Raw genomic sequence first — 26,100 nt, 5'->3', positions numbered from 1 at the left:
ATGGCGGCCCCAGAAATGGTGAGTAAAGTGGGTGGGGGAGACACAACGCTTCTGAAAGAGAATTTCTCAACGTTGCTCAGTGTTGTGAAACCGGTCAACGATGGCTTGTTTGGGAAGGGACTTCCGTGTCTAGGTTCAAGGTTTCAGAAAGCATTTTACCACTTGTTCTTATTCTGATCATAAAGTTAAGCTGTGTAATTTGCCACCTGCTGATAGTACGAGGCAGGTATCAGCAAGAATCAAAAGCAAAAATGCCTAATGTGAATTTATTAGTTTTCTAAGATGCTCTCCAAAGCCACTCCTGAGATGGAAACGAAATAAATATTTTTAGTGTAGAGTTCTGCTTCGATTTTCCTAAGGCCACATGAAACAGCATGAAGACAGAGTTTGCGTTAAATGGCTCAATAGTTTCTTTTTGAATCTCAAACACCACAGCCAGTGAGCAGAAATCTAAAATGGTTGATTTAAGTATCTATGCTTATGTGGCTGTTGGAACCACCTCTGAGACTGATGCCTGGGAAGGTGAGCCGGGATTGAGTTGGGAACATTCCGCCATTTCCTCGCTCACTCCGCCCCTCATAGAGTTGCAGGAATGACTTCCAGAGGCTTCTGACCTCTCTGGCTTTGTGATAGGTGGAATTCTCTTGGAGGAAACAGAGCCCTAGTGTAGCTGCTGCAAGCCAGCGGTCCCCAGCCGCTCCTCCCTTTGCCATGTGGGGGACCGGGCACCCAGAGGGCAGGGATACTTTCATCCTTAACTAGGTCATGCCCGGCCGAGCCAGGGAAGCACGGTGTTTACGGGAAACTACAAATACTGTGGGTGAGTGTCCCCTCCCTGGTGCCATCTACATTTTGGGGGCATGGACATTATGTGAGTATAAAAAACTTCTTATGGTTATGATAGGTGTCCCACGGGTGTAGGCAAAGGATTGAGTTTACATAGGACACAGAACAATGACAAAAAAGAGAAGGAAAGTGCTTTGAAAGGGATTTATCTTCTGAAAAACAATGATGTAGTAATTTCTAATCATAAAAGGGCACGTCTCTAAAGACAGCTAGTCAATTGATTTTAAGATTGATAGAATACAGAGTGAAGAAGTCATTATTTTAAGCAGAATTAAGTTCGTAGTTTTTCATTAACTCTGAAAGTTTCTCTGTTACTGGCTGCGGCTCACAAAAAAATTGTGTTCTCATTGGATGAATAGTTTTACTGAATGTGGTTGATGTGGATGGTCAGATGTCAAAGATTTAACACGACAAAGATGCATTTGACGCTAAAATTGTAAGTAGAGAAGCAAGTGCTTCTTTCTGTTCTTCCTGGCGAAGGAGGTGGAGGTGGAGGTGGAGCCGAATCTCAGAGGTCCTGAAATAGTCACCATGGGGGAAAATGACCCGCCTGCGGCTGAGGCCCCTTTCTCCTTCAGATCGCTTTTTGGACTTGATGATTTGAAAATAAGTCCTGTCGTACCAGGTAGGTGGAACCAGGTGTGATTTCTGGGGAAGTACCTCGCCAGGATTTCTCACACCCAAAAGCTGGATGCTTGCACTTCCTTGGGCTTATAGAACCCTGGAGAGGAGGGGACACTAGAGAGAGCATCACCTCGGTCAGGCCCTTGCCAACACCCGGAGACAGAAGTCTGCATTCTCTGGATGGATGTTTTCAGAAATTGAGGCTCCAGTTGTTCCGCCAGAAAAATCTCTGAGCCCCCCAGCAAATCCTGAGAACCAGTGCCCATCAGCTCTTCCAGGAAACTAAAAGTGTTCGGGCATTGCTGGGCATTGCTGGGTGTTGCCGAAGGTATTTGCTGCCTAGATTAAAACCCAACAGCAGGAGACAGGAACTGCTCTGAGCGACAAGGAGAGTTGGTTTTGTAAATAGGTCTCAAATACAGAACTTGCCACGGTGAGCTGTGGCTCGCTGGTCCCGGGTGCAGTCAGGAATGCTGACCTCTGGGGCTGGGAAGGGAGACACCTGGGGGCTCTGGCTGAGGTTCCAGAAAGCATGGAGTGGGGGCTGTCCTGTGATTCCTTTTAAACCCTCTGGACAATTGAGGTTGGATGGTAGTGGAGAAGATAGGAGGTGGGGGAACAGGTTTCAAGTAAGGGTAAGGATACATAATTCAAAAATACAGCTCAAAAAATGAGCATAAATGTTAATTTTAAAAGCACCTTGCTATCAGCTGACCCCCAAGATTTACCTGGCTTTTATGTTGGCCTTCATTCTCTTCCTGTTGTTGCCCGCAAGTGCGCATTCACGTACAGTGTAGGTATAGACAGGTGTTTCCCCATGTGCTACTTCGTTTTTATAAATGCTCTTTGTTTATAACATCGTGACATCCTATCAAGTAGATGTTCGATTTACATAGTTCTTTAAATCATCGTTTGACCAATAATTATTTCTAATATTTCTATAGTACAAATAAGATGAGCTTGAGTAATGCTATGCATATTTGCCTCTGCTAATTTTGCTTATTTTTTCATAATTGATTTCTAGTAGTGAGAATTTAGTAGTGCTTTAAATAAATAAGCAATTGTATTGTTCATCATAAAAATTTAGAAAATGCAGTTAATCGAAAAGATTTTTTAAAGCCACCCACGATTTCACCATTATTCAGAGGTAGCCCTGTTTGTGCTTTAGTATTGGATTTCTTCCCTTTTTCTTTTCTTTTTTTTTAAATTTTTTTAAAAAAATTTATTTATTTATGATAGTCACAGAGAGAGAGAGAGAGAGAGAGAGAGAGAGAGAGGCAGAGACACAGGCAGAGGGAGAAGCAGGCTCCATGCACCAGGAGCCCGATATGGGATTCGATCCCAGGTCTCCAGGATCGTGCCCTGGGCCAAAGGCAGGCGCCAAACCACTGCGCCACCCAGGGATCCCATCTTGTCTTTTTCTGATATACATACCTGCATTTCCCTTTGGAAGTGGCATATACTATGTTGAAGCTTTTTTGTTTTCAAGTGAAATAATATCATGTTCTTCTTTCCATGGTGTTAAATGATTAAATATTCTTTAAGGATTGGCAAACTATGGCCATGGACCAAATATGGCCCACAAGTTGGTTTTATAAATAAAGTTTTATTGGGACGCATACACATTCATTTATTCACCTATTGTCTACAGCTGCCTTCATGGCATAGTAAAGTTGAGCAGTTGCAACAGAGACCATAAGGCCCATAAAACTTAAAATATTTACTATCTGGTCCTTTACAGAGGAGGTTTGCCCACCCCCTTTCCCTATCATGGAACCAACTCTATTCATTTGTTCTGTTACCTCTTCCTTCTGATGCACATTCGGGCTGTTTCCCATGCATCAGTATTATACATGCCACCTCTCCAAGTGTCCATGTAGGTAGAAATGCATGTGCATCAATGAAGACATCTTAAGATAAATTCCTGGGAAGTGCTCTTACTAGGTCAAAAGAAAAATTCCACCCATGTTTAAGGCTTTTGGTTTGTATTTCCAATCTGACTCTCAAAAAGCTTACACAATGTATATATTGACTGCAGGTGGAAATCCATTTCCCTTCGCTCTGGACTGCAGTGAGGGTGCTATAATAGCAATCATAATAAATATTGCGGGTCGGTATGTAGTTACATTTGATTTGCAGTTTTTCAAATTTCCAGAGAGGTTGAAGCTTTTTCTTCATGCTTGTTGATCATTTGCATTTCTTTTTGGGGGAGGCACTATGCATTTTGCTTTGTACTCCAGGCACGCCCTCAAAGACAGGACAAGGAGGTGGAGTGGGGCCACAGTAGCGTCCACAGGGCACCGTGGTGGAGGAGCTGTAAAGGGGCAACTGTGAACAGATACAAAGCTTCTAACTGAGCAGTAATCTTTGAGTCTATAATTAGGATGAATTTTCTAAATCTAACTCTTAGACCCAGAGCAACTAGAATGATAAGAGGTCATTCTTGGGGTTCCTGCTGATTTTTAAAGGGTAAGTGGAGAGTGGGCTCTCATAAGGGGAAGTTATTAATTTGGTGCAGGTTTCTGGGGGTGGGGAAGGCTGAGGAGAAGTCTGCTCTGCTAACTCAAGACCACGAACTGGTTGTCCTAAAAGGAATTGGTCTCCTATGCTGAGATAATACAACCTCCATTATCGTGATGTCATTCATCCATCCATTCATCCATCCATTCACCCACTCAATCTACTGATACAGTGGGCCCTTGAATAACACAGAGGTAGAATTGAGTTGATGACTCCCCACCCAGCCAAAAATCCACTTATAACCTTTGGCTCCCCCAAAACTTAACTACTAATAGTCTACCATTGACCAGAAGCCTTGATGATCACAGCAACTCACCTAAGAAGCATGTAGTACGGTACATGTATTATATACACTGTGTTAGTGCAATAAAGTAAACTAGAGAAAAGAAAATGTTATTGAGAAAATCCTAAGGAAGAGATAATACATTTGAGGTACCATGCTATAAAAAAATCCACCTGTAAGTGGACCCGCACAGTTCAAACTTGTGTTGTTCAAGGGTCAGCTAGATTCATCAAGGAACCCTGCACGCCAGGTGTTGGTCTAGGCCCTGAGAACACAGCTTGCAGAGCAAACCACCTGCTCATCAAGACAGCGACCTTGCCCTCTGCCTCCCCTCCTTGTTCTGCATCCTTCAGGCCATGGAGGGTGTGCCTCTCCTTGTTCCCCTTAACCGCTCGCTTCCTTCTCCCTCTTCCCCATTCCTTCTCTTACTCTTCTCCTCCTATCCCATCTCTTCCACTCCCATTTTTGTCTTCAAATTCCCTCTCTTTTTTTTTTAATTTTTAAGATTTTATTTGTTCATGAGAGACACACAGAGAGAGGCAGAGACATAGGCAGAAGGAGAAGCAGGCTCCCTGAGGGGAGCTCAATGTGGGACTCGATCCCAGGACCCCAAGATCACACCCTGAGCTGAAGGCAGATGCTCAACCACGGAGCCACCCGGGTGCCCACATTCTCTCTCTTTTTAAAGGATGCTTGAATGATATTGACCATTTTATAAGCACACTCTGTAGTGCCAGAGGGTGAAGCTCTGGGTTTCCAAAGACATGCAGGAGAGATCTTTGTGGCCTTTCCATGGGAAACTTCTCAGCTCAACATCTCTTGGACTGGGGTGAGAGGACCGGACAGTCTTGTCTTGAGTAACCGTGCGCCATGCAGAAGGTTGTCTCCCCTTCCCGCATTCCCACCCTCCTCAGTGTGAGTGGGGACAACTTCGGCTCAGATGTGTTTTCAGGATCACTGAGGTAATGTGCATGGAGTGGCCTGTTCTCCTCGGAATCAAGGTGCCGATGGAGATTCTCCTGGTTGCGCAGAGAGGCTTGTCCTTCTGGGCATCATACCACTGGGGTAGCACATCCTCTTTTCCATCCAATCTACCTGGTTCTTTAGGCAAGAACTGGGACAGGTCTGGGGTTTACCCTACTTGCAAACTAACAAGTCAGTCTGCCCAGTGTGCTGGATGCTCCTAGAAGACAGGAGACTCTCAGGTCGGACACGGAGGACGTTGTTACCCATGGCACAAGGGGCGCATATATCCTGCTCCAGTCAGTCACCCATGCCCGCCAAGCCCCACAATGGCGATGTCAACAGCCCAGGGATACGCCGCGTGCCCAGAGCATCTGTATCACAGTAAGGAACCCAGGACCACGGCAACTCGAATCCTTTATAATGCACTGCGAGCAGATCTGCACACGCTTTGTCCCCTAGGAAGACGTAGTATTTGTTAAGCCAGACAGTGAGTAAACCTGCTCCTTGGTCTGGAGAGAGACCTCGTCTCTATCTTCTCAGGCTGCTCGCCCTGCCAGCCTCCTCAGAGAGACGGTCTGGGACAAGGCTGGAGGTGTCGCCGTGCACGAGGCTCTGGAAGAAGGGGCTGCTACATCATCTGGTGACCCTCTCAGAGGTCCCAGCTCTCCCTCTCCTCAGAGCGTCCTGTGTGGCTTTTACACGTCACCGTCCTCCGTGGGGGAAGCATTTCTGGGGACCTGGGCTCCACCTGCCTTCTGTCCTAAGTTTCTTAGGGCTGCGGAGACAAAGTGCGACAAACTAGGTGGCTTAGAACGACCCAGGTCTATTGTCTCATGGTTTTGGAAGTCTGAAGCCCAGGGGCCAGCAGGCCCATGTTCTCTCTGAAACCCACGAGGAAGCTTTCCTTGCCTCTTCCCAGCTTCTGGTGTTTGAGGATAACCTTTGGGGTTCCTTGGCCGATTTCGAGGTTCATCACCCAAATCTCTGGCTGCATCTTCGCCTGCTGTCCTGCCTATGTCCCTTGGCACCATTCCCTTCTATGCACGTCTGTTTCTGTGTTCACGTGCCCCCTTTTCAAAGGACACCAGTCAGATTAGATTAGACCCACATCATTACTTTATTATTTTTTTTAAGATTTTATTTATTTATTCCTGAGAGACACACAGAGAGAGGTAGAGACACAGGCAGAGGGAGAAGCAGGCTCCATGCAGGGAGCCCAATGCGGGACTCGATCCCAGGACCCCGGGGTCACAACCAGAGCCAAAGGTAGAGACACTCAACCCCTGAGCCACCCGGCTGCCCCGATGACTTTTTTTAATTTGATGGCCTCTGTAAAAACTCTATTTCCAGATATGACAATAGTCTGGGGTGCTAGGGTCCAAATGCCCGCATACTGCAGGGGGGGTGGGGACACAGTTCGGTCAGTAACACCATCCCTTAACCCGGGATGGACACAACGGGGTCAGGAGTGGAGACCATGGGGCCGAGGCTCTGGAGAATGTGTCCCCATATCAGTGGCCTTTGTTCTAAGCTAAGGTGACTTTCTCTGGGCCAGAACATTCTCTGCTTTGAGGGGAGGGGGAACGGATAGCTGCATTTTAAGTTTTATTTTCATTCGGATCAGCTGCTCTGTGGCTTTTTGCTCTTTCCCCCACCTTTGGGTTTTCAGACGCGGACGCGGTTGCGGCACAGATACTGTCTCTGCTGCCTCTGAAGTTCTTCGCCATCATCGTCATTGGGATCATCGCCTTGATATTAGCGCTGGCCATTGGTCTGGGCAGTGAGTATGATGCATTATTTAACGGGCTCTCGGATGCCTATTCGGGCCTTGAAACTTTGATGAGCCCCCGGCTCGCGCAGGTGGGGCGCTGCCACCCAGCCTTAAAGACTGGGGGCGACGGCCTTGGGGGCTTGCTGGCTCCGAGTGCTTGGCCTGCACGAGCCCGAGCCAGCCCGGGGCCCAGGAGGGGCTGCTGGCCACGCTCGGGGCTTTGTCACCAAGGAACCTGCCCAGTTAGAAGTGTCGAGAGGCAGCTGATGAAATAGGATTCCGCGGGCAGGAGGGGGCGAGGGGCCCGGAGGAGAAGACAAGGAGGCCATTCATGCCAGGCCAGGCGAACCTGCTATTTTTAAAAATGAGGCTCATGCGGCTTTTGAGAAAGTGAGTCATTTGGACGCGCTCTGATAGGGAACAGTATCTCAGCCTCTCTTTCAAATACGCGCCCCACCTGCTCGGCTGTGCGGTCCGCGGTCCCCTCTCTTCTCGCCCAGAGTCGGAGACAACAGGGGGGACGTGGAGGCCCCCGAGTCGTCCTCACGGAGCTCCTTGCTCAGCTGGCTCAGCCAGTCGGCCTGCAGCCATGCGCTTTCTCTCTTGACCTCGAGTCCTGTGGTTCAAGGCCGCAGGGCGAGACAAAGTGGGGGTGCCGCAGCCCCCACGCTCTGGAATTCGGAACAGAAGCTAGGCTGACAGACGGGCTGCAATTTCGAAGCAGGTTTCATTACTGATGGCCAAGCTCAGGGCCACGTGGCCAGCGGATGGCTGTTGGTGCTGTGCCCTGAAGAAGCCAGCCCTTCCTTGACACGCGTGTCCTCCCCTCTCCTCAGTCCACTTCGATTGCTCCGGAAAGTACAGGTGTCGCACGTCTTTTAAGTGCATTGAACTGACGGCTCGATGTGACGGGGTCTCAGACTGCAGGGACGGGGAGGACGAGTACCGGTGCGGTAAGGCCACGCTCCTCGCCGCAGAGGGACGGCCCAACCCTGACCTTGCCCATCTGCAGAGTGGGTCCAGATCCACTGGGTGCCAGCGTCAGGTCATGTCCTTAACTGGGATCCACGTGACATGCGTCCCCGGGGGTTGTGGAGCCGGGAGCAAAGGGAGGGCTATCTCTTGGGGCCCAGATGCGGTTCGGGGAGATCACAAGAGCCGTAAGAAGAGGGTGCGGGGGGCACGGGGTGGGGGGTCCAGGCAGGAAGAGCTGCCTCCAGGTGGGGGTGCTGGGGGCGAGGTCTCGGGGTCCCCTGGCCGCTAACAGGCTGCTCTTCCCATGCACCGGCCAGTCCGCGTGAGCGGCCAAAACGCGGTGCTCCAGGTGTTCACAGCTGCCGCCTGGAGGACCGTGTGCTCTGACGACTGGAGGGGCCACCACGCCAACGTGGCCTGTGCCCAGCTGGGGTTTCCGAGGTAATTTACAGAACATTGAGGCTGATGGGTGAAGTGTTCGGTGGGGGCGACCACGGGGATGGGGAACTGCCTATCAGCTGCCTCACTCCACAGGGGCACGCACCAGGCCCCCAGGCCCCGCCGACGCTGAGTGGTTTGACCCAGGCCACACGGGACGGGGCACGTTTGGGGGCAGGGCCCCAGATGCACACATGAAGCACAGAACTTCTGAGCCGAGACCAGGCCCCCAGCTCCTCAGGCACCTGCCCCCCGCCCCCCGCCTGGTGTTGGGGCCACGCGGACGTGCCCGCACACTCCCTAGGAGCCTGAAGAGCCACGTCTGGAAAGTCAGCCGTTTAGTGAAAACACAGTCACTTCCACCGGCTGTTTGGTGACATGCAGAGGGCCAGCTCCTGTGGCGGGCGCCTCGCTTTTCCACGTTTGGTTTTGTCTGCATGACGTTTGCGCTGAGGGGACGCGTTTCTCTCCTTGTCTCTCCGAGCCCTCCTCCAACCCCGGCACCGCCGTCCTCCGTGGCCGCCCCACAGGGCACCCCAACCCCCTCTGCCCTTGCCCCCGGGGTTGGAAGCAGGCTGGCCGTCTGAGTTCCCACGCTCCTGCGTGCTGGCCCCCGAGACCCCCCATCCTGGGCCCACTTCCCCGACTCGGGCATTGCAGCCTAAAGCCCTGGAGCCCAGGGAGCCTGGTCCATGTGTGGTGCTCCTCAGCTGCCGCCTCCAGCAACAGTGACACCCCAGTGTCCCAGCCTGTGTCCCCCAGACCGCGTCCTTCTTGCCTTGTGATGACCCGGGTGCCAGAGCCAGCTGCAGCTCAGCTCTGTGACAACAGCCACGCCACCCCACAAGTGCCTCCCAGGACGATGCAGCCTTCACCCCTCACGGACAGGGGGGCGGTCACACTGCTCACGTGTGAGCACACATACCACAGTGCACACATACCGCATGTGCACACACACCACACGTGTCCACTGATACCACATACATACCACACGCACACACACCATAAATGTGCATAGGTACCACGCCCACACCGCAGTACACACACATACTGCACACTTAGCACACATGCACACCAAATTTGCACACATACAACACACATTCCCACACACCACATGCACACACACCTCACACACATGCCATAAGCACATGCACATACACACCATGTGTGCCACACAGCACACCCACACCATACACACTCCACCCCCCATGCACATACACACACACACATACACCGTGCATGCCACACACCACGTACAAACACACACAGACATGCACATACACTACATCACCCATACACCCCATCACACAGTGCACACACATTCACACAGTGCACACACGTGCACACGCTCATGCACACACCACCACCACTGCAGACAGAGGAAAGCTTCCCAAGGCAGGTCTGTTTCCTATGGAGGCGCTTCCGTGGCCTCCCAGGGGCATCCCTCCCGCCTCCTAGCCCCCCTCCCTCCCCTCCTGGAGTGCCTCCGCCGGCCCCCGAACCCCAAGGCCCCCCTCTACTGTGCAGAAGGGTCCAGAGACCCCTTTCCCTCAGCTCTCTGGCCAGCCAGCCATGGTGAGATGGTCCTTCCTACCCATAGCAAGAGCCGTCGGGGGAAGGGAGCCCAGCCAATGCTACTTTCCCAGACTGCCCCTCGGCACGGCCCGTCTCCTTCGCTGTGCACCTGTTCTGCCCTCAGTTCCCAGATTTGCTTCCGTATCTTTCTGCCTTTCCTTCCTGCTTCGGTCCCTAGAGCCCGTCTTTGTTCTTCTCTGCTCAGCCACATCCCACGTCAGCCATCTGTGATGACAGAGAGAGGGGAGGCTGTCAAGCCGGACGGCCTGGGTTCGAATCTCCGTGTAGGCACCCCAGTTCCTTGACTCAGGCCTCAGAAACTGAGATAATAAGTCGTGCCCACTTTTAGGGGTGGCATGAAGTTCCCGTGAACATAGGCACACCCTGGGAGAGCTGGCGGCCGTGCTGGGTCCCGCCACCTGGACGCTGGGTGCTTGACGGGGATCCTGGGGTGGCTCTTGGGGGCTCCTTGCATCTCACAGACCGGCTGCAGCCAGCCTGCCTGCATCAGCCTCTCTGTGTCATGTTGGGAGCTTGCCGCCCGGTGCCCACCCCGTGGGCCACGGGACCTCCTCGGGAGGCCTGGGAGCTCATTGCCCTCCAAACTCAAACCCGACTCACCTTCGCATTCCACACATAGTCCTGGCAGCCCGCAGCGCTTGCATCACGGGGTGCAATGCTGTTTGATCAACTGATGAGTGAAGCAGCCCGGCTGCTTCGGGTTTTGTCCGCTCCGTGAGAAAAGTGGTGGATGGCCCTTCATTTACTACCCTCCACCTCACAACCCTGCAAACGTTTGATTTTTTTTTTTTTTAAAGATCACGCCTTCTTTACCATGCTTCTCCAGAAGACCTGCTTCCCGGCACTTTAAACGTTTGCAGGCACCTGGGGCGCCCTGAGCCTCTTCCCTCCATGCTCATCTCTCTCCGATGGGAGCCCGCGTCGGCTCTGGCTTTCGATCTCCCGACCCGTGGCCCTGTTGGGTGCTCCGCATCCCCACTCGGGTCCCACCTGAAAATACTCCGCCTGCTTCCGTGTTCTGCTGTCTCTGGGGCTGGCTGCGTCAAGGGGGGCTACTTGGCTACCCCAGGAAGTGGTCCTCCCCGGCACAAGGCCAGAGCCTGCGGGGGGTGCAGGGGCCGTGGGGCGGGGGTCCCAGACATTGCGAGATTTGGAATGCCTTCCTAAGCTAGAGAAGCTGTGGATGGTTTTGCGGGGGTTGGGGTGGGAAGTGACCCCCCCCCCCAGTATGAACCATGCGGTATCCTGACTGGAGCACTGGTTGATTTGAACCTGGCCTCGTTTCCCATGTGCTTGCAGCTACGTGAGCTCAGACACCCTCAGGGTGGACTTGCTCGAGCAGCAGCTCCAGGAGGACTTTGCCTCCGTCAATCACCTCTTGCCCGATGACAAAGTGACTGCTCTGCACCACTCGGTGTATGTGAGGTACGTGTGGCCAGGTGGCGCTGCCGTCTGCGCTGTGTCAAGTCACCGGCTGGCTCCCCTGAGCTGTGCGCGGCCCCGCGAGGACGCAGGAGACATGAGAGTGTTTCTCCAAGTGCAAGGCAGGGCCCGGCGGCACATACCTTGAGCCACCGGCTGGGGTGCAGGACCCCACCCCAAAGCAGGCAAATAAGGCCCAACGGGGAGGGGTGTAAGGAGGACCATCGCGGGCCAGCGCTCTGGTCACGGGCACCAGGTGTGTGCGGAGCAGCACAGGGGGACAGGGAACGAGGCAGAGGAGGCTCAGAAGCTCGAGTATTCTCTGCCATTCGGATTCCACATTTCCCCGGCAACTCCTGAGAAAGGTTAAAAAGTGAGATGACTATACCTGCAGCCTAGCGGGTCCCCTTGCCTGGTCCCCTGCCTGGTCCCCTGCCTGGTCCCCTCCCTGGTCCTCTCCCTGATCCCTCCCTCGTCCCCACCCTGGTCTGTCGCTGGTCCCTCCCTAGCCCCCTCCCTGGTCCCTTCCTTGTCCCCTGCCTGGTCCCCTGCCTGGTCCCCTGCCTGGTCCCCTCCCTGGTCCCTCCCTGGTCCCTCCCTGGTCCCATCCTTGTCCCTGCCTGGTCCCCTCCCTGGTCCCTCCCTGGTCCCTCCCTGGTCCCTCCCTGGTCCCATCCTTGTCCCCTCCCTGGTCCCCTCCCTGGTCCCTCCCATAATCGACAGTCACCCTGGGACCCACAGGCAATTCGTGGGGACAGCTCATCTCTTAGGTCCTTAAACCTCGGGTCTGGTGACATCCCCTTTTCCTTGCACGACTGCATGAGCGGACTGCAGCTCGGGAGGTAGGGAAAATCACAAGGGGACACGGGTGGATGGTGAGGAAGGCACGTGCCCTGGCTCCCACCCACGCAAGGGCGAGCGGGTGTCGTCTCTGGAGCAATCACAGCTCCGCTCTGGAGAGGGGGGTGACCCAGGCTGCAAGGACCTGGTGCCAGGAGAGGCTGCCTCGCTGTCCTCGAGGGGCCAGCGGAGAACACCGGGCTGAAGCCGACCTGCAAACGACAGCAGCGTGTGCTCGTGTGAGAGAGCTCCTCCCGCGTCTCCTCTCCTTAGCCGTCCAAAGCGTAGGGACGCTCATCACCTGTGACACGCACAATACTTCCGGGAGCCAAATGGTTCCGTATCAATGTGTCACCTCATACGCATGTTTGTTTGTTTGCTTTAATATGGACTAAAACTGCAATCTGTAATCAAGAGCAGGGGAACAGGGTTCTTTTTTCCCCTTTTACCCCAAGATTAAGTTTTTAAAAAGGGCTCGTTTCGCAGGCCTCTGGCATTTACACAAGCCTCCTCTTTCGTCCTTAGGGAGGGATGTGCCTCCGGTCGGGTGGTTACCTTGAAGTGCACAGGTAAGAGACCTACAGGGCAGGCATAAATGGAAACACGCGCTCGCTCACAGACTCCTGTCTCCCCCCACCCCCCCACCCTCCTGAGACCGCTCCGGGTCCCCTCCTCCTGGGCGCCAGGTGGGAACTCTGCGGACCCCACCTGGAGGAGAGGAGGGCGGTGCCCATCCGCCTCAGCTGGTAGGTGGGGAGAGGCAACCCAGAGCAACTTCTCAGCAGTGGATGGGACCGCGGGCACGATGCCCCGTCACCCACGGCCGCTCCAGCAGCCCAACTCACGCCCTCTCTTCCCTGCCGCCCCCTTCCCACCCACCTGCACAGGCTGGTCGGTGCCCCAGGCTCCCCGCCCCACGGCAGGTGCCCTCAGCGTCGGGGGGGGTTCACACCACAAGGGTTGGGTCTGGAGAAGTCAGGCAGGTGCATGCCAGCCCCGAATTGCTCAGGAGAGGGCTGCAGAAGGCTCCCGTGCTCCTGGAAGAGCCGGGGTCACCGCGGGGTCCTGGGCGTCACCGGGAGGGGCGCTGCCAGCACCAGCTCTTCCCACCACACCCCCTCGTCTCGGTGGCCTGTTCCCCGCTCTCGCCCTGTGGGCCCCTCCTGCCTCTCTTTCGGGGCTGGGAGCTCCGTGGGGGCAGCGGGATGGCAGGGAGAGGGGAGGAGGCCTGTGGCTGTGACAGCAGCTTCCCCAGAAAGGTCTGTGGGATTCAAGCCCCAGCCCTGCTCCCCTCTCTCTGCAGCCTGCGGTCTGCGAATGGGCTACAGCTCGCGCATCGTGGGTGGAAACGCGTCCTCGCTCACGCAGTGGCCCTGGCAGGCCAGCCTGCAGTTCCAGGGCTACCACCTGTGCGGGGGCTCCGTCATCACACCCGTGTGGGTTGTCACGGCTGCCCACTGCGTCTACGAGTGAGTGCTCCTCGCCCGCACGCCCCGGCCTCACTGAGCCACCATAGGATGAGGTGATTTCAGGGCTCGGCAGCAGGTCCAGAAAGCAGGCAAGCCGACCGGGTTGTCACAACACAGTGTCCAGTGGACGGGACCCGCCCCAGCCCTCACCGTGGCCCCTCACTGTCCCTGCTGGCTGTGCCTGGGGACCCTGAGCTCATTCTAAGGATTTCAGACCTGCAGCTCTTACAGAGAGAGTAGAAAGCTTTGGAAGGAAACGCTTGTGCCAGAGGAAAACCGCCATCCTCCGTGTCGCTGAGCACGTTGCGGCCAAGAGGGCGAGAGGGACACAGGCTGGCGGGGGTGGGGGGGGTGGGTGCCCGATGTGTCGCAGGGGAGGTGAGCACAGGAAAGAAACCACAGAAAGTCTTCCAAACACAGAGAATTCTCCTGGTTTTGTTTTCCGGTTTGGTTGCTGTGTGTTGGAGGACGGGCCCCGACAGACGCTGAGTCCCGGGGGTGCAGGCGTCGAGGCTTCCCTGGGGGATGGACACACGGGGTGGGCCTGAGCTTCGGGGCTGAGCGTGAGCAAGCAGGGAGCCCCGGGTCTCCGGACCCCACGTCCCCGGCCCAGGTCCGTGGGTTAAAGCGTTTGGGGCGGTCCTACTTGTTCTCTCCGACTTCTCATTTCAGCCTGTACGTCCCCAAGTCGTGGACCGTCCAGGTGGGGCTGGTTTCCCTGCTGGACAGCCCAGCCCCTTCCCATCTGGTGGAAAAAATCATCTACCACAGCAAGTATAAGCCCAAGAGGCTGGGCAACGACATTGCCCTCATGAAGCTGGCCGGGCCCGTCCCCTTCAACGGTACGTCTGCGGTCTTGGCTGCGCCGTTGCTTTCAGTTGTTTCGAGGGAGTTTGTAATCGCCTGTGGAGCCTTTCTATGACAGCCGCCTTGTGGTCCTTGCCAGGTCGTTCCAGGAGTTCATTCATTTTCCCCGCTGGCCACGGTTGATGATCTTTTCTCGTGAAACTTGTGATTTTCCTGGTTCTTGATCAAATGAGCAATTTTCAACAGCGTCCTGGACTGTGGGCTATCACAGCGTTGGGGATGCGGGGTCCACACACCTCTTCAACTTCGGCAGGTGGTCACCCCGGCCAGGTTCACTGCACGTGACTGGCCTACTCCCGTGGGCTGTGCTGAAGGTGTCGTTTGATTTTAGAGATTTTGGGTTCTACTTTGGCCAACTGGTCGGGTGCCCCTGGGGCTCCCACTCGTGCCACTTGCTTCCTGCTGGAGCCGCCTGGAGATGAGGGGGACTTCCCCAGGCCAGGCCACGGGTGCCTCAAGGTGGCAGAAGGGGGTGTCTGAGCTCTTCCCTGCCATCCCGGAGCTTGTTGAGATGAGGCCCCCAGCAAGGGCTGTCCACCAGCCCCGCGTCTCAGTCTTGGCCTGGAGAGAGGGCACTTCCCCGGTCAGCCAGCTGGTTGTAGTGGGGTCGTCCTCGTGGCCACTTCTTTACCGGGCATCGTCAGCTCCCTGAAGCACTCCGGAAGTCTCTCCGCGGCGGCTGCTGACTTCGGCAGGCCACGTTTCCAGGCGGGGAATACCCAGTCCTAACCTCTGAAAGTCACAGAAATACCCGAACACACAGGGTAGAACTTTCGAACGTCTTGCAGATGCCAACCAAGGATTAGGGACCCACTCTTACATACATTAGAGCCCCCTCCTCTTCCCCAGCGCTCAGCCCGGGCCCGGGACCACCGAGTTGTTCATCACACCGCACATCTCATTCTCTACGCGTAACGCTCTGAAACAAATATTCCCGGAGACGCAAAGAGAAATTGCAACGGGGGTGTTCTTGTATCTTTATTGATGACACTCACTTAAAAAAAACCAGGTGCCGACACCTGCACTTTGAGAAAAATTAGCGAGTGCTCTTAGTAGCTCTCTGCCTTTCCATTACTGTCCTGGGCGGAAAAGCTTAGCGCATCTCGAGCGTATTCACGGGACAGCCCCGCGGCAGCCGTGATGCTGTCTCTGCTGGGGGTGACGGGCCGCGTGTGACACAGCCTGCAGGGACAGGCAAGCTTCTTGCCCCCAGATGCACCGGGAGGGACCATAATAGTCACGGAGGGATGTTTCCCAAGCCAACGTACCCACGGTCCAGACCAGGAGTCGGCAGGTTAGGGCCCCGGGTCAGATGTGGCCCTTTGTTTTTGTACATGAAGTTTCAGTGGGAACAGCTGGATCCATTTGGGTACCGCCGCCTGTGGCTGGCTGCTTTCACGCCACTGAGGCGGTTGGTCTACACGGTCCATAAAGCCTCAGGTGTTAGCTATTCCACGTGTCATGGAGGAAATGCCGCTCCCTGGCCCAGACCCAGTCACATTGCCACCGGCTGGGGTCGTTTAAAGGTTGACGGCTCTGCCCTGAGCTAGGAGCTTTCAGACCGACCAAGGCCTTGACCTTCCTTTGGGAGATGTCCTGAGCTCCTCAGAGAGGCGGATGCTGGGGAGACTCATGGTCTTCGTGGGCTGGGGCTGGCACTGAATTTAGGGTTGCTGTCTCCCCTTGCGACAGAGAGGATCCAGCCCATCTGCCTACCCAACTCCGAGGAAAACTTTCCTGATGGAAAAATGTGCTGGACGTCCGGCTGGGGGGCCACGGAGGACGGAGGTCAGTCAATCATCTGAAATCAAGGTTCTGGGTCCGGGGAGCCTGGAGCCAAGAGGCCGGGATGGACGCCCACGTGGCACGCTCCCGCCATCTCCGGGTCGTGGCGTCTCCCGTGCTCTCAGCAGTCTAGTTGTGGGTCAGGGTCACGGTTCTGTTTGTCTTGGGACGTGAAAATGGCAAACTGTCAGGAGAGAAATGAATTGAAAAGGAGGACCAGGGCAGCCGGGGTGGCTCAGCAGTTTAGCGTCGCCTTCGGCCCAGGGCATGATCCTGGAGACCCAGGATCGAGTCCCACATCGGGCTCCCTGCATGGAGCCTGCTTCTTCCTCTGCCTGTGTCTCTGCCTCTCTCTCTCTCTCTCTCTCTCTCTCTCTCTGTCTCTAATAAATAAATAAATAATGTTTTTTAAAAAAAGAAAAGAAAAGGAGGACCAGGAACACCCCTTGTTGGGGAGACTGTCGCCAAGTCATCAGGCGGTTCCCCTCCCTGCTCCCCACCACGCTCATAAAGCACACGGGGAGCCCGTGGAGAACCCCTCCCAAGGCTTATCCAAACTCACTGCTCTAGTCGTATCAGACATAGTCACCGTCGTGAGGACAGCGCATGCTAGCTGTCCTTCCATCGGGGTGGCACACGCATGTGCTCACACTCATAGGTTTTCCACCAATTGCTCTCGTTCTGGCAGGAGTTTCTTGGGGTCGGCGGCGAGGGGTGGGGGCTGTTATAGCAAAGCTCCGTAAACAGAGAGGCTTGGACAGCAGAGACTCATCGCCTCCCAGCTCTGGAGGCCGAAGTCCGAGATCGAGGTGTCGTGGGGCTTGTTGAGGCTCTGAGGGTGAAGAACCTGCCCTGGCCTCTCTTCCAGCCTCTCTTCCAGCCCCTGCTGGCTGCAGCCATCCTTGGCGTCCTTGGCTGGTAGATTAATCTCACTGCTCCAGTCTCTGCCCCATCTTCCTGCGCCCGCTGCCAACCCTGTGCCTCAAATCTCTCTCCCCTTTCTCTTAGACAGACGCCAGTCTTTGGACCTAAAGCCCACCCTAAATCCAGGACGATCTCACCTTGAGATTCTTACCCTATTACATCTACAAAGACCCTACTCCAAAGAAGGGCACATTCTTCTTCTTTTTTTTTTTTTTTAAAAAAAAGATTTTATTTATTTATTCATGAGTGATACAGAGAGAGGCAGAGATGCAGGCAGAGGGAGAAGCAGGATTTTTGCCCGATAGGGGACTGGATCCCGGGACCCCGGGGTGGCAACTTGAGCCCAAGGCAGATGTTCAACCGCTGAGCCACTCAGGTGTCCCAGAAGGGCACATTCTAAGGTTGCAAGTGAACATGGCTTTTGGGGGTGCAATTCACCCCCAATTCACAGGAAGTTCAGTATTTTCCGCCTGAGGTTTATTAGTTGAGTCTGCCCCTCCCTGAGCGTCCAAGGCCCCCAGGGCCTACCCAGATCCCAAGGGTCCGTCCTCTTCTGCAGCACGGGGATGACCCCGTGGCTTGCCACATCCTCCTGCCCATATTGGAAGCCTCCTCTGCAGACATGTCGAGCTGCGTTTCACCAGGTACCAGGTGCCGAGCCGGACGTCTCCAGGCCACCCTGTCTGCTCCTCGCAGCAGCCCCTCGGCGAGGAGGAGACGGGGGCTGAGGGCAGCTCACACGACCGGCTGGTGGGAGGTCTGGGATGCCGCGTCCACGCTCCCCCCACAGCCCTACTCACGCTGTTTCTCACGACATGTGGCCTCAGAAGACTATTTCATTACTTTGCTAGAGCCTGGGGTTACATTTAGCCCCCCCCCCCCGCCCTGCCTGGGTAGCCCAGGATCGTGTGTCCCCGTCTCAGGGCCCTTCTGCCATGGGGGGTGACATAGACACAGGGATTGAGAAGTGGACGCCTTTGAAGGACACTTTTATGCTGACCACACCACGGTTCTCCCCGACAGCTGAGTGTGTGTGATCTTCACGGGACTCAGTTTCCCTTCTGTAACCCGGACTGTTCTGAGGATCGAGCAGGCCCGTGTGGGTCGAGTGCTCCCCCAGGATCACCCGGGGGAGGTCCCTGCTGGCTACCGCTGCCCCACCTCCTCTTGCATCGGCCACTTTAGGGAAGACTGTGCCCAGTGCACGCCCCTGGGTTCCCAGCAGGGCCCCTCACTGTCGTTGCTCTGACACAGGCGACGCCTCCCCCGACCTCAACCATGCAGCTGTGCCTTTAATCTCCAACAAGATCTGCAACCACAGAGATGTGTACGGCGGCATCATCTCGCCCTCCATGCTCTGCGCCGGCTACCTGAAGGGCGGTGTGGACAGCTGTCAGGTAGGGGCCCTTGGTGACCTCTGGGGGCCACAGCGGCGGGCGAGGCTCGGGTACCGTGACCCAGCCTGTGGGATAGGCCGCTGCCAGCATTTCCCTGTGACTGACTGAAAAGCAAATTTACAGGGTGTGGGGAAGACGTTTGCTCAAGATATCACTCCCTTCCCTGGCCATCGGCCAAGTATACCCGGCGCTCCCATTCTGCCGGGTGCCGGTGGCAGGAGGGGTCCCCAGGGTGCTCCCCGCCCCAGCCCTGGCTCTCGGGGTTTGCAGGGGGGCAGCAGGGGCAGCAGGCAGGTGGGAACCTGTGAACCAGGGCCTCCAGAGCCACAGTGAGCCAGGCTCCAGCCCCGGCCAGGCAGGCCCTCCCCTGGAGCTCTCCGCGGGCTGTGTCCAGCTGCCATGACCTTCGCAGCTTCAGTGCATCTAGAACCTGGCAGGGGATGCCCCTCTGACAGCTGGGGGAGACCGTCCCGGGGGGACCAAGGACCCCACCATTGGGAGTGCCAGCGTCAGTTCTTGGAGGCCCGGGGTGTGAGCATCCCTGCTCTGCGTTTTGTGATACAAGGGGGGGGGATCCTGGCTCTAAGACAAGGACACCCCCCCACCTCAGTGCCTCTGTCTTTGCCATCCAGGGAGACAGCGGGGGGCCGCTGGTGTGCCAGGAGAGGAGGGTGTGGAAGTTGGTGGGAGCCACGAGCTTTGGCATTGGCTGTGCCGATGTGAACAAGCCCGGAGTCTACACGCGCATCACCTCCTTCCTGGACTGGATTCATGAGCAGATGGAGGTGGGTGTGGCTCACGCTGGTCCCTGTCCTCCACCAGGTGGGGGAGGGAATGACCCCCCTCCAGCATCCTTTTCGCAGCCCCAGTGCTGCTGGGCAGACCAGGGGTCGGTGCAGCAGGCAGCGCCCTGTGGCCTCTGGGCGTCGGATGTGAGCGTGGCTAGCCCCACAGGCGAGGCCCTGCATGGGTGTGGTCCTGGGGTGGGTGCACACATGGGCGGTGGCCATGGCCAGGGTGTGAAGGACAAACTTCTTCCACCGAGGGAAGAACAGAAGAGGGGTGGCCAAGGATGAGCCCCTGGGGACAGATGAGTCCAGTGCAGACAGCGAGTGAGGGGCTGAACCTACAGGCCCCTGCCACCCACTGGAGAATTGGGACCTGCTGAGAGTCAGGGATGGGCTGGAGAGTCTCTGATCTCCGGGGGCCTGGCCAGCTCTGTGCTTTGGGGGAGCCTCCCTGCAGGGGTGGGAGGCAGGTCCGTGGGGCCGACTTGGCAGGAGAGGGGAGTGCCACAGGCAGACAGGAGGGACGTCCGCCCCTGGGGAGCAGGCCCGAGGGGCTGGGGGGCCCCGACGCACGGGAGTCTCAACAGCACAGCTTCTACCTTGTGGACACCCCGCAACTGTTTGCTGATGTCATCTCTGACTCTGTGCCCACATCACGCCTCGGGCTAGTTTCAAAGAACTTGAGTTTTTCCTTTTATTTTTAAAATTAAGGGCAAATATATGCACCATGAAATTAACCATTTTAAAGCGGACAATCCAGGGGCTTAACATCTTCACCTCGATGCTGGATGTTTGGTGTTCTGGAAGTTTCCGGGCTTGCACTGCAGCCTCATTGAGCAGTGGAGTGTCTCCCCCTCCCCTCCAACCCCCCTCCTCCCCCCCACCCCCTCCCCCACCGTCTCCAGCAACCTGCTTCTGTCCCTAGATCACAGGCCTCTCTCAATGCTCCTTGAATTAGAAACAATTGGCTAAGAAAGCCAGCCAGCGCCTAATGTGCCCTGGGCGGTCATTTCCACTTCCTCTGGGAGTTATTGCTTTGGAAGCAAGAGAACAGAGGTTTGCAAGAGCAGCCCCCCTGATCGCAGTGGCCTTGATGGCTTGGTGAGGGGGACCCCAGGGTGCGGATGGGGCTGCGCATGGGTGTGGGGGACGGAGAATGGGGAGGGAGGGGTCACCCACAGAGCCACAGAGATGCTCCCTCCAGGGAGCCACACTCAGCCACCAACGGTCCATGCCACCAAGCTAGTTGTCACCAAAGTCAAGCTTGAAACAGGTGCTGATCCTAGAAGCCAACTCCCAGTCTTCAGGCTACGGAGGAAGGCTGGGGCCTGGCGGGGGCAGGCTTCCAAAATCCCTCTGGGACCCTCCAGCAATGGAGCTGGGTGACGTCTCGGCCCATTTCCCTGGGCACCGGCCTGGGTGGCAGGTCCCGGGACTGTCCCCATATTACGGGCAAGGACTCCTACACAAGGCCCCCCGCAGCTAGTGACAGCAGAGTGCGACTCGGGCCCCACACCCACCGTGGGCGTGCACAGTGACTGTTCCCGGGACCCTTCTCTATAGTCTGATCAGGGGCTGTGGGGTGAGGGCCCTGGCACGTGGTCTCCAAGGGAAGACACTTCCAGACATCGTGCTGGCCCCGTGGCTCCCTGGGAGGGCCTTGCAAAGGGCTTCCGCCCTCCTCTGCCCCGATGAGCACGTTCACGAGTGATGCATGGACGGCACTGGACGGCCCCGCGGAGGCCTGAGACACCTTTGTCACCAGCTGCCTCGGGCCCACGGGGCTAGTCTCACCCTTCTGCTCATCTCCTCAGGGGTCCCGGAGACGGAGCGGGGGGAGATCCAGAAGAAGCTTCCCTCCCCACGGGAGGTTTTCCAGAGGGGCTGCAGTTTCAGCTGTGTCTTTGAATATGCCCATGGGTCCTCCAAGGGCCCACACAGGCGAGGGGAATGGGCCCGGTCGTCATCTCTGCTCTCCTCCCCGTCATCTGTACGGGGGCGTGAAACAGATCTGTTCTTTATTTTTTTAATTTTTTTTTTCATTTAAATTCAGTTTGCCATCCTGTGACGCCGTGCTCCTCTCATCCCGGGCCCTCCCCAGTGCCCGTCACACCTGTTCGGACTCAGAACTGGGACTCAGGAGCGCGACCCTAGGGCCGGGAGGGTCACGGGGGAGCCGGGGAAAGCGCCTAGGGTCAGGGACATGCGGCTTGGGGAGCTGTCTCACCCGCAGCGACCAGCCCACAGTCACTCGGGGCAAAATGCAGGCGCCGGCCGGGCCTCAGCGCTGGAGGCCGGCTTGACGTGCTGGAGAGGGTAACAGCTGCGTTTCCGTTTCTAGAGGGACCTGAAAACCTGAGGAGAAGGGGTCGGGCCGCCGCCTTGAGTTCCTGCTGCGATGGAGACACCCGGTCCTTCCATGGGCGGGTCCCCGGGCGGGAACTTGCAACAGGAGCGAGGGCCTCGGTGCTCTTCCTTCTGGCACCCCCCGCAGAGCCAAAAGAAGGAGCACCGGCTCTGTCCTTGCGACCTGAACACCCTGCCTCAGCACTCCCACGAGCCGCCGGGGGGGGCGGGCGAAAACGGCCTGCTGCTCCTTTGTGACCTTCACCCAGAACAGAAGCACGAGCACACCTTCGGGGTGCTACGTCGTCCCACGTGTCCATTCGGTTTTCTCTGCATGGGGCATTTGCCACTACGGACGGGACAGGCAAATCCCATACAAACACCCCGGGCGCTCAGTGGGGCCGCGCCCGCCCGGAGCCGCAGGGGTGGGGGGGGGGGCATGCAGGGGGATGTCACCTTCTGCTCCTTTGTATCCCCAGGTCCCAAAGCAACCCAGAACTTTCTACTTCCAAGATCCATTTCCCCCCGTGGGAGCTCAGTCTACAAGTGCTTAGCCATGAGGTTAATTTCTCTTCTTTCTTCGTAGCATGTGGTGCTTGGTGCATTATTTGTCGTTGCTACCAAAGGACACGGGCTCTCTTGACGCGTCCGTCGATCAGAGCTTGTCTGACTGCATCGTGTGCCTTGATTGCTTGTTGGAACAGGTTTCTCAGCTGAGCAGAGTTGTATCAAAAGCCTCAGAAGCAGAATTAGATGAGAAGGTACTAGAAGAAGACAGGGCCACCTGGTCCCACCCAAGGGGTGCCGAAGGCAGCGTGGACAGTCAGGTGTCCTCCAGAGGCTTCCCTGCCTCTCTGCGTGGCCCTGTTAACCTGGCCATGCGCCTGAGGCGTTAGAGACCCCTCCCGGTGACCCCCACACCCTCTGTGGCCCCCAAGCGCACACACAACAGGGGAAGAGTTAGCTTGCAGGCCATCACTGCCCAGGGGCACTTAGCACAAATGAAGTTGCTTAGTTGGGCCGGTTGAAGGGACGATGGTGAGTTTCAAAGAGCGAGCAGGTGCCTGGGGAGGGAGGGGCTGCGGGGAGCCCCCGGGATGCGCAGGGAGAGAGGGGAGACCCAAGGCACGGTGGCTGCTTGGCAATGACGTCACCCCTACACAGACGGCTCAGACTCGCCACGCGGATGTCCACGTGTCAGAAAGTGACGAGACCGTTTTGATCCTAGGTGGTTGTGCCCAGGCCTCCTCGGAAGTAGAGGTAGCTCATGCGTGGGCGATCTAAGTGGTGAGCAAATGAAGGCTTCTGTGCGTGACACTTGGCAGTTGAGAGCACTTGGCCGTGGGGCCGGCACACGAGCTTTGCTGGCTGTCGTGAACGCATTCTTCCTTAATTACTATTGAATGTGTCAGGAAATATTTGCTGTCTTATAATCTCTCAAAAGGTCTTGAGTCATGCTAATGGCAGGCAATTAATCAGCGTGGACCGTGTGCCTGGCACCACTCTACCACGTTTCCTGTGTGCACTGTTTTATCGTCGCCACGACCCTGTGAGACAGGAATTCTCATTAGTCCCGTCCCACAGATACAGACACTCGGGTGTGAGCGGGATTGACGCTCCTAGGCCCACAGGTCAGGCCGGCGGGCATCGGGGTTTGTCCCGGGCACATCATATCAGCAGGAATTAATGCAATTAACTATCTGCAAAGCCCTGCTCACAGGCATCTGAATCTAAAGAGACTTCGCCCCGCCAGTGTGAACCCATTGGAAACGTATCAATCATTCAAAGTCAACTGCTCCCTCCCCTGGAAATGTTTGGTCTTATTGGAGGCCTTCGGTGGCTCTAGCTGCGGGTTCATGGGTGGAGCTCTTTGCCATTTTGTTCCTTTTCTTCCTTGGATATGGCTTCGCATCTATGTCATGCCCCACAGCCAGGCTAGACTGGGAGCCAGGAGAGAAAGTCCTGGCTGGAGCCTTGCTAACCTGCAGCCAGAGAAACAGCCAGGGGGACATGCCACGGGTGAGGTGTGGACCCACAGAAGCAAGTGTGGGGCATGTGTGTCATGGGTTAGCGATGAGGAGAGCCCTCTCCTGCACCTGGATGTCCAGGACAGTGCCACGGGGATGGCTCCTTCCCTCTTAGGTCCTTCAGGTTTGATATGGCTAGATTTTAACATTTCAAAAAGCATTACAGAAGACCTAACAACATTCAGAATGTTTGGAAAAATGAGCGTTATAAACCGGTCAGCCACCTAAATGCCAAGTTGGCCACAAAAACGGTGAACACGTGCCTCCCTCTTCCAAGAGGAGGGGTTCTGGATCCCAGCTTGCTCCCGGAAGTCTGATTTCTCCATTTCGCACATGCAGAATTTGTCCACAGTGGAGCAGGAAACACAAATGAGGGGTGGGTGTGCAAACCTTTGCCCGGGACCCCGTGCTGGACGAGGGTCCAGGTGTGGGCGCAGTTGCCTCCAAGCCCAAGAGCCGGCTCAGCTGCAAAATGCCCAGAAAGGCAACCCCGGGGGCTGGGCGCGTGTGAGGACTCCTTCCAGGTGGGCAGATGCCGATTCCCAGTTGGGCCGCCAGCAGCGAAGAGGCACAGGGTCTCCCCAGTGACACAGAGATGGAGTAATGACCAACCAAACAGACTTGCTACCATGAACTCTTAAGCACAGGCTTCAAATCCATCTCTTTAGACAAATCTACTCATTGGCCACCTCCTCCTTTTCCCCTTAACCCAGGGTGAGAGAAAGAGAAACCCTCCCTAAGCGTGCTGCCACCGTGATGGCGATGGCTTGGGGCATGAGGTCCCGTGTCTGTGCAGGCCGCCGGTCGAGCTCAGCGCTAAGATCCGTGGCTAAGTGGCTAGCCACTTCTGGGGACACCTGCGTTCCAGGTCACTTGCCCCTTCTGCGGTGCCTAGACACTCTGGATTTTCCCCCAAAGTCAGAGACCTACAGAGAGGTCATTCTTTGGGCTCCCATACTGCGTGGTGTGTGCATGCGTGCGTGTGTATTAGTTTGTGTGTGGTTACACATGTATGGTGACACAGGCACGGCAATCACTTGTTTCTGAGCCCAACTCTCTTTTCTCTTTTCACCCCCCTCTCCAACGTCATGCGCACAGGCCACGCGAACAGACGGGTAACAGTCCTGAATGGACTTCATCTGAACCCCACCGCCCCACACACCAGCACATCCCCGGCTTGGGGGGCGGCGAAAACCAACCTGAAGAGACATTCATGCTCCAAAATAGTGATTTACCCAAAAGATCCTCACAGTCTGTCCCTTGAAAGTACAAACACCGCTACTTGGTGTGTGAAACTTGAAACACGCCACGTCGCGGTTCCTACCCGGTGCTCCGCTCTGCCTTCGAGGGATCAACTTCGTAAAAACTACGTCTTAAAAAGTCTTGTTCACAGAAGAAAGGTCAACGTGATGTCAGTAAGGGACGAGAAATCACAAAACGGAGGATTTTGGTAAAGAAGGAGGGAGCGATAGCGCCGGTCTTTAAATCTACCCACGCAGCACTGACTTCACGGACACACTTTCTCCATCAGGGTCTTTCTGACCCTCCCCCTCCTTTCCTTTCATCCTATGTGCCTGCTGCAAGCTTCCACCTTCCCTGCTTTCTCTGGGACGTGGGAGAGCTGAGGGGTGCTGTCCCCCTGCGCATGCGCCTGCACCTGCCGCCCCTCCCCAGGCAGCACCTGCACCTGTGCCTGCACCTGCCGAGCTCCCTCACTGTACCGCACACACCCCGCCCCGCCGTGGTCCCCAACACAGAATCTCAACTTCGTGCCCACTTCCTGGGAAGCAGAGGGAAAATCAAGGAAGGGCAAGGGATGGAAGCTGGACACCGTCCCCGGGTCCAGGTGGCAACTGGTTAATCACTCTCCCCTTCAGAGAGCCTTCTTCTAGGGAGACCTGGAAACTCCCCAGGCCTGGCCGCCAGGTGGGGCTCTGGGGAAGGCAGCCCTCCCGCATACTCCTGGGCACTGGAAAATTCTAGAATCTTTCCCAGGTCCCAGGGCGGCTGCCTCCTGGCCTGACCTTGGTGACACATCTCACCTGCCTCCTGCCGGGTTGGAGGGCTGCTTGCGGCCAGACCAGAGCCAGAGCTGCTTCCTGCAACCACACCTGCGGGCTGCGTGTGACTCAGAGCCGGCCCCAGGGGAGGCGTGCCCCAGCCCCCAGGCAAGATCCCAGGGCCTGAACCCCTTTCATCCCCGTGGGAGTCAGACC

At 56.3% G+C, this 26,100-nt stretch overlaps 1 protein-coding gene across 2 annotated transcripts; it reads left to right on the top strand.

Moving 5' to 3' along the window:
- On the top strand, window positions 1-21,870 carry TMPRSS3 (transmembrane serine protease 3). Of its 2 annotated transcripts, none has more exons than XM_055313682.1 (13): window positions 1-18; window positions 1,330-1,471; window positions 6,909-7,019; window positions 7,847-7,963; window positions 8,303-8,426; window positions 11,319-11,444; window positions 12,807-12,850; window positions 13,585-13,750; window positions 14,423-14,592; window positions 16,310-16,405; window positions 18,581-18,723; window positions 19,356-19,508; window positions 21,853-21,870. In XM_055313682.1, exons 1-13 carry the CDS (start codon window positions 1-3, stop codon window positions 21,868-21,870), a joined length of 1,428 nt encoding a protein of 475 aa, XP_055169657.1. The 2 variants fall into 2 exon arrangements, with proteins under 2 accessions (XP_055169657.1, XP_055169659.1); XM_055313684.1 differs by lacking the exon at window positions 1-18 and adding an exon at window positions 680-871 and having other exon boundaries at window positions 1,327-1,471.
- The last annotated feature ends 4,230 nt before the right edge of the window (window positions 21,871-26,100 follow it).

This window comes from Nyctereutes procyonoides, unplaced genomic scaffold (assembly GCF_905146905.1).
Source record: "Nyctereutes procyonoides isolate TBG_1078 unplaced genomic scaffold, NYPRO_anot_genome, whole genome shotgun sequence".
Classification (NCBI taxonomy): domain Eukaryota; kingdom Metazoa; phylum Chordata; class Mammalia; order Carnivora; family Canidae; genus Nyctereutes; species Nyctereutes procyonoides.
The sequence above is the reverse complement of the archived record's forward strand: the minus strand, read 5'-3'. Positions and strand labels throughout refer to the sequence as shown.

Coding starts and splice junctions, on each gene's coding strand:
- TMPRSS3 (XM_055313682.1), top strand. Junction 7,020..7,846: donor GCTGGCCATTGGTCTGGGCA/GTGAGTATGATG, acceptor CCCTCTCCTCAG/TCCACTTCGATTGCTCCGGA. Junction 16,406..18,580: donor GGGGGCCACGGAGGACGGAG/GTCAGTCAATCA, acceptor GCTCTGACACAG/GCGACGCCTCCCCCGACCTC.